General features: G+C 41.9%; 2 protein-coding genes across 2 annotated transcripts; one reads left to right on the top strand and one right to left on the bottom strand.

Annotated features, from left to right (window-relative positions):
* Nucleotides 1-289: 289 nt before the first annotated feature.
* On the bottom strand, nucleotides 290-3,186 carry bbs12 (Bardet-Biedl syndrome 12). Its single transcript, XM_037675616.1, has 2 exons — nucleotides 3,126-3,186; nucleotides 290-2,211 (listed from the first exon to the last, which is right to left on the bottom strand). Exon 2 carries the CDS (start codon nucleotides 2,192-2,194, stop codon nucleotides 290-292), a length of 1,905 nt encoding a protein of 634 aa, XP_037531544.1. The 5' UTR covers nucleotides 2,195-2,211; nucleotides 3,126-3,186.
* Nucleotides 3,187-3,338: 152 nt separating this feature from the next.
* LOC119408775 (caltractin) lies at nucleotides 3,339-5,963 on the top strand. Its single transcript, XM_037675618.1, has 5 exons — nucleotides 3,339-3,436; nucleotides 3,640-3,795; nucleotides 3,871-3,999; nucleotides 5,039-5,176; nucleotides 5,803-5,963. The coding sequence occupies exons 1-5, from the start codon at nucleotides 3,434-3,436 to the stop codon at nucleotides 5,890-5,892; spliced, it is 516 nt and encodes a 171-aa protein (XP_037531546.1). The 5' UTR covers nucleotides 3,339-3,433; the 3' UTR covers nucleotides 5,893-5,963.
* The last annotated feature ends 935 nt before the right edge of the window (nucleotides 5,964-6,898 follow it).

Below are 6,898 nucleotides of genomic sequence, written 5' to 3'. Positions count from 1 at the left end.
GCCCCCTTGTGGTCAGAAATGGGTAACATTTTCTCTAAACAACCTTCATAAAAAAATTAAAACATACAACCACAACCCGTCAAGCCATGACTTTATTTATGTATTACTTTCATTTAACCAGGCAAATCTCACTGACATCACAGATCTCTTTTGTAAGGGAGGCCTGGACCTAAGGGCAGAATAACACGCATGTTTTGGACTAAATGACATGAAACCATTTTACTAAAGTATGCAACGCTTTAATAAATAAATAAATATCTAAAAAAATGATGATGTAGGTTCAGTTGGATCATAACAGCATGAGATGTTCTTCACCATCGTGTGCTGTCCCTGTGATGATCTCTGCGTCGGTCTGTAAAACCAGAAAGACGAGGTCTAAAGCTTTCCTCCATGCTTCCAGCTTCACGCTCAGATTATCATAGATTATCGCTGCCAGTGCTTCATCTGGTTTTATTGCAGAGGAAAGAGCAGAGGCCTCTCTTTCACTCTCCGAGGCGAGTTGAGAGAACTTCCCTCCGATGATTTGATCTCTGTGAAAATCCTGCAGCTGCCGGCTCACAGCAGTCCTGGCTTCAACTGGCGAGAACCGCCCAGCGTTAACCATCATGGCGGTTATCCATTCCATGAAACCGTCTGCCATCAGTCGTAACACGTCACCTCTGTAGATATTAGCAGCTGTTTTGGTTCGTTGAACACGGTCAGAACCCTCCTCTACGTGACGCTCTGCTTCTTTTTGCAGGTGGTGAATACAAAGAGTCTCTGCGCCCCCAGCGCCAGGCAGGAGGACTCCGTCTTTCAGTGCATGGTGCAGACGGTAAGCGCAGGCCCAGAACTGGTCCTCCAGCGCCCGCAGATTACCGTGTATACAACTTGTGATGACCGCTGTGACCAGGCCGACGCCCCGGCCAGTGGAAACATTCACAGCTGTTGCAGAACCCCTTTCATAGCTGCTGAGGTCCCTCCAGATGAAGACCTGCACCCCGGTGCCAACGCAGCGCTTACTCAGCTGCGTGGCGTAAGTCACGGGAACAGCTCCAAACGAACCGGAGATTATTCCTAAAACGGAGGAGCTGACTTTTTCCACCACAAGTATGCGACGTGCACAACAGCGCTGGATCAGCTGCTCACAGGCGAGACCTGTGGTCAGGACCAGGTTCACTTCCAGGTTCAAGAAGACTCCCACAACCATGTCCAACCATTCGTCCTCTTTGCTCGAACTCGTCGAAGGCAGCTGTTCCCTCACACGTCGTACACCCGGGGGCTTTTTGAAGCCAAGGTGGCGGTAGGTATGAGCTAGATCTCCATTGATAAGAGCGACCTTCAGGAGTTTCTCTTTTATCTGATGAGCAACTGAAGTCTGCTGGTGAGACAAAAGAACAACGCAGCCTTGAAGAACGCAGGCGTGTTCCTCTGATAAGCCGGGCAGCACACAAGTCATCACTTTTGAAATGTCAAACGTGGGACTGACCGTCTCTTCATTTGTCTTTGACTGCATCTGGACGGCCTCAACGACTAATTTCATGGAGCTATCACAACCGTGGCTCAACGTCTGAGCCACATGAGTAACTCCGGGACCGTCAGGCTGACGGAGGTGCAGTGCTGTGGGAACAATTTTAGACTTGGTTTCACAAAAATGTCTGCTGAGCTTTGTTTTCCTTTGCTGACTTGTGTTAAGAGTCTTGTGATCAGACTCTTGAACATGGCAGGAGACCTGAGGGGCTCCAGTGATGGTTCCCTCTGACCGCTGAAGTCCTAAAGCATGAGGTGTGGCAGCATGTCTCCCTTTTACAGCAAGATCCAATAAAACTGAGGACTTCTTGCAAACATCTATGCAAACATCCATCCCCTCAGACATAAATGAGATTATCTGCCCAACTGAAATCCCTTTCTGGAGACAACCCAGCGCAGCACGGCTCCACGCTCCTGCGAGGAACAGCAGGCATCCCGATCCCGAGCGATAGATCTTATGGTGGGCTTGAATGGTCTCAAAAACCAGCTGACCCACTGCACATGTGGGCTCCAGGTTCTCGATGATGCGAAAACACGAGCACACGAGTGCCGACTCCCCACTTGTGTCATCTTGAATAAACTTGTATTGTTTATTGGGGCCCACAGAGGAACGTACCATTGCAGCCAGCGCCGACAGTCTCTGCAGTCCAATATGATGATTTTTTATAACTGCACTTCCCGGCATTATCTGAGCTGCATGAACTGGAGAAAGAAGGAACATTTATTGTTTTACAGCTGACAAGTTTAGTTTAGACCTCCGACATGAAAGGAGGCCGGTGACAATCCTTTAACGAATGCTGGACCTTTAAATGGGTTTGGTGTAATTGCACTCCATTAATTTTGTGCAGTTTATTACAACATATAACGTTTCAGATTAATTTCAAGGGTGAAAATTATGACACAAATGCATCAAAGCATTCAAAATACGGTGTTTTGAAAATGCCAATACGTTTCAAATGATCATAATGTTTCTGTATTAGTAAATGGAGAAAGCAGTCGTCTCTTCTGGTGAATTTAATTACTGCGAGAAAAGTAGAAAACAAATGTAACACACACAATAATTACGTTAAATAAAGTAATTAGATAAGGTCACAAATTAGTCATTAGAAAAATCTAAGCAAATGTTTGTGTTTAGCATTTTACCTTGTTTTAAATGGCACTTTGATTTTATTGTTTTTATAACACTATATTTATTATTAATTGATTTTATTGTTGTCTGTACTCTACATGCTGTCTGTCTAAAATAGGGCTCTCTTGAAAATAAGTCATGACTCAATGATAAATATAAATAAAGTTAAAATAAAGAAATGCTAACATGTTTTATCACTTCCAATGGTCTTTTTTTGTCAGCAACAGCTTTGCACCCCATGCATCTACAGCGATAACAACAAATATTTTACGGTTTCTTCACTTTGTAAGTGCGAAATGAGTCAGTATCAACAACAACAGGTTCACGGAGCTGTGCACAGGAAGTAGCTTCAAGCTAGCGCGTGTTTCACCATTTCATTTCTGGAATTCGGTCATTTTTATAACGACATGAAAATGAAACGGAAATGTTGTGAAAGTACTTGGCTGTAGCGCTACTAATATTTATATATAAAAGAGCCGAACGTTACCTGTCTTTGAAAAGTTTGAACCGTTGCTCTGCTCGTCGTTGGACCAGAGTATAAAGTGCGCATGCGTGAAGCGTCCTGGTTGCGTGGCAACAAAAGACGGCTTGAGGGATTGGCAGAAACTTTTAAAGCCCGCCTACTGTGCTTTGTGATTGGCTAATAGGGGCACATCCAAAGTTTCGTTGGTTTCTATTGGATACCCGCTGCGTCGTTTAACACGCGCACACAAAAAGTACAGCGGTCGCTACTTGTTTTGTTGACAATCGATTATCTAACACTAGAAGTCCTGCTTTACCGAAACATCAGCTCAAATGGTAAAACCTTACAGAAAATTTCTTGTTTACATATATATGTTTGTTCCGAACAAATCTTGGTTAATTTGAATCCAAATATTTGTTCTTTGGCGTCGTAAAGTTGGTCTGTGCTAAGCTAGCACGACAGTTAACACAGCCCGCGCTTCTTACAAACTCGTAAACTGACACTTTCCAGTGAATTCTTGACGTGTCATCTACTCCAGGCCTCGTTTCACCGCAAACCGGCGTCTTCCTCGAGCCAAAAGAAGAAGGCAACTTCTAAACACGAGCTCACCGAGGAGCAGGTGCAGGAAGTCAAGGAGGCTTTCGACCTCTTTGACACGGATGGGACCGGGACGATAGACGTCAGAGAGCTGAAGGTCAGTCCCGCTTCGGTTTTTACGTGATTAAATGTGTTCTTTATGCACACACGACCTTTGTTGTTTCTGCCACAGGTTGCCATGAGAGCTCTGGGTTTTGAACCAAAGAAAGAAGAGATCAAGGCGGTGGTGTCAGAGTTCGTTAAAGGCAGCTCTGGAACTGTTGATTTTAGTGAATTTCTCAGTATAATGACACAGAAAATGGTAAGTGTGAAGAAGGAAGTAAAGAACTCTTACAGCGACCACGATGAGTCAAATTAACGTCACACAAGGTTAAATATGTGACGCGTAATTCACACATGTATAAATATTCACATGCAAAGCTTTTGTTAGGTATGGCTGTTCAGTTGCTCAAAGAGCGAGTCGATGCATTTCAAGACATAATAGCCGTCAAAATGCACAATATTTCAGGATTTAGCTAAATGTTTGGAGGTTAATGTAACCCTAACTCATCAGGGTTTCTGTAAAAAATGTTAGAAGACATTAAAGTTCCTCACCTTTGTTTACAACTATATTCAGCAAGATCGTAAATGGTCCCGTTAGTTTGGAAGATTCGACGTGGATCTGATCTTAACAGTAACTTCTGCTTTAGCGCTGTCCGCCGCTCGATTTCCTCCCCCCACAAATTACTCGTCCACTCATCCTCAGGTTTTAGTCGCCGTTTCTCTCCAGAAGACAGAACTGTACCCGCTTACTTTCGACCTGGAGTCTGATTCCATCCTTCTCCAACAGTCTTTACATCCGGGAATCATTTTACGGTCACGATGTCCATCGAGACTGTTTTGACGTGCCCTCGTTAGTGTTCGATTGTAAACAAACGACCAGTAATTGTTGGCAACACATAATCCTGCCGACTTCAATCATTTGTATAAATTATGGAGGCAACTTTTGGTAGTGGTGTGTATTTAAATTTTTTTTAATCATATATTATGCAAAAAAATCTAAATCAGAAACATAGACTTTGTTTTAATTGACCGCTATTATGGCTTTAAGTAGCTAAACAAGATGACTTGAAGTTTAAACTGAGCGTCAGAATGTGAGGATAAAGTATTTAAATAATTTTATACGTTAAGTGGTTATCAGCTGGTCTAACTATTTTAGACTAGTTCTAGCAGAATTTCCATGCAGTAGATTAATAAATGACAAGTGTGATTGTAAAGAGAAGTAATTAATTTAATTAATTTGCATGTTTTGTCGTCAACATTGATAACATCGCGCTTCATGTCGTCGTTGATGTTAACAGAATGAAAAGGACTCCAAAGAGGAAATATTGAAAGCTTTCCGGCTGTTTGATGACGACTGCACGGGAAAAATAACGTTCAAAAACCTGAAGCGAGTCGCCAAGGAGCTGGGAGAGAACCTCACCGACGACGAGCTGCAGGTAAACCATTAACAGGTTTTAGAAGATCAACCCAGTTTGGTCTTTTCTTTCGTAGTTTTAAACCTTGAAAATATGTCCAAACTCGAGATGTCTCACTCTGGGAATGACTCTCAGCTACTACCACGTCAGATTTTAGCACAACACTTTCTAAACCGATTAATTTTATGTTTTTTAAGGTGACTTGGCTGTGGCGGCCATCATGAATTAGGTTGTCTCTAACGACGTGCAATTAAAATTTAGAGAGTCTCATTAAATCCGTCCAGTGGTTCATGGGATATTCTGCTAACAGAGGTGACTCCAAACAGCGGTAACATTTTAAAGATCTTGTGCGATCAAATGGTGCTTAGAGTTTGAGTTGGGGACGACCCACAGCACATGTAGCTCAATGTTTGCTCATTTTGTCTATTTAATTGTAGCAAAGAACCATAAACATTTGAAACCCAAAATAAAATATATTTCTGTGGAGATTAAGACGTTCTGTGACTGCAGACAAAACACACCTGTTTTAAATAAAATTAATCTTTATCACGTTCTGTGTTAAAACACTTTATCTGTTGGTCATTTTTCCTCCGTGTGCCACATTCAGTTCACGTTGGTTTAAATCTCGACTTTACGTTTCTCGTCAGGAAATGATTGACGAAGCAGACCAAGATGGAGACGGTGAAGTCAGTGAGGAAGACTTCCTGCGGATAATGAAGAAGACTAATCTTTACTGAACGTGTCGGCGTTTAAAACGAGACGCTTTTTTGATTTCACTGGTTTCAGTTCAGTTTTTCTTTCCAGGCACGGAGGCAGAGGAGGTTTTTTTTTTTTGGTACGTTTTTATTAAACTTTCTTTGCATGGTTGTTTTTCTACAAAACAAATAAAATATTTTTATCATACGCATTTGCCTTCTGAAGTTTAATTTAAAAATTTACTCATTTTTTTCCCCTTCTTGGTTTAATGTAAAATGTGAAGTTATATTTCACTGACCTACAAATGAAGACCAGTTCGTTGTTCCACAAGAATAAAATAATAAAATCCTAAATAAGTGTAAACCAGCATGGCAACAAATGAAAGTGGCTGAAATTAAATATTTTGTAGCAACAAAAACACACACAAAAAAAAAAAAATCACTTTTAGGTTTTGTTATTCTCTTGGTCAACACAGACTGGCCCTAAAATATTCTCCCAGAAACTTGGGTTCTTGTATTAAAGTTTTTTTTTTTCAAAGTGTGAGCCTTCCTGGGTCGTCTTCTTCCACGGAGCCCATTATGAACCAAAATGTGACGCAACGGTGCGAACGGAAATTGTTGAACGTTGACGTTTTAGGTCGGCTTGAATAAAATCATCTGCACTCAGATTCAAGGTTCTTTATTTGTCGTTCGCACCACGTGATGGAACGAAAGTGTACGCAGGGTCCCAGTTACATCCAACAAACGCATTAAAGTGTGTGTGAAAGAAAAACTGATGAGATCTAAGATACGAACTAATAAAAACGTTAACTAAAAACACACTAAGCACTAGTAGCATAAAAATTGCTGAACAGCAGCACGAACATGAGTGTGAGATCAACCTGGGGTTGCATTTCCTTGTGCGTCCATGTCCTGGGAGGTTGGCAAAGTCCCATGAATCTCATCTTTTTGATTTTTTTTCTCGTCATTGTGGTCACAGGAACACTGAAGCTGCTTGGAGATGGTCTTGCACCCTTTGCTGTTGCCTTGGATCTCTATGATCTTATTC

The sequence above is a fragment of the Nematolebias whitei genome, chromosome 4 (assembly GCF_014905685.2).
Source record: "Nematolebias whitei isolate Nwh7 chromosome 4, NemWhi1, whole genome shotgun sequence".
NCBI classification, from domain to species: domain Eukaryota; kingdom Metazoa; phylum Chordata; class Actinopteri; order Cyprinodontiformes; family Rivulidae; genus Nematolebias; species Nematolebias whitei.
The sequence above is the reverse complement of the archived record's forward strand: the minus strand, read 5'-3'. Positions and strand labels throughout refer to the sequence as shown.

Excerpts from the sequence above, each read along its gene's own strand:
- LOC119408775 (XM_037675618.1), top strand. Across the intron at positions 3,796-3,870 it reads TAGACGTCAGAGAGCTGAAG|GTTGCCATGAGAGCTCTGGG; the intron begins GTCAGTCCCGCT and ends TTTCTGCCACAG. Across the intron at positions 5,177-5,802 it reads TCACCGACGACGAGCTGCAG|GAAATGATTGACGAAGCAGA; the intron begins GTAAACCATTAA and ends GTTTCTCGTCAG.
- bbs12 (XM_037675616.1), bottom strand. The coding sequence starts at position 2,194 with ATGCCGGGAAGTGCAGTTATAAAAAATCATCATATTGGACTGCAGAGA.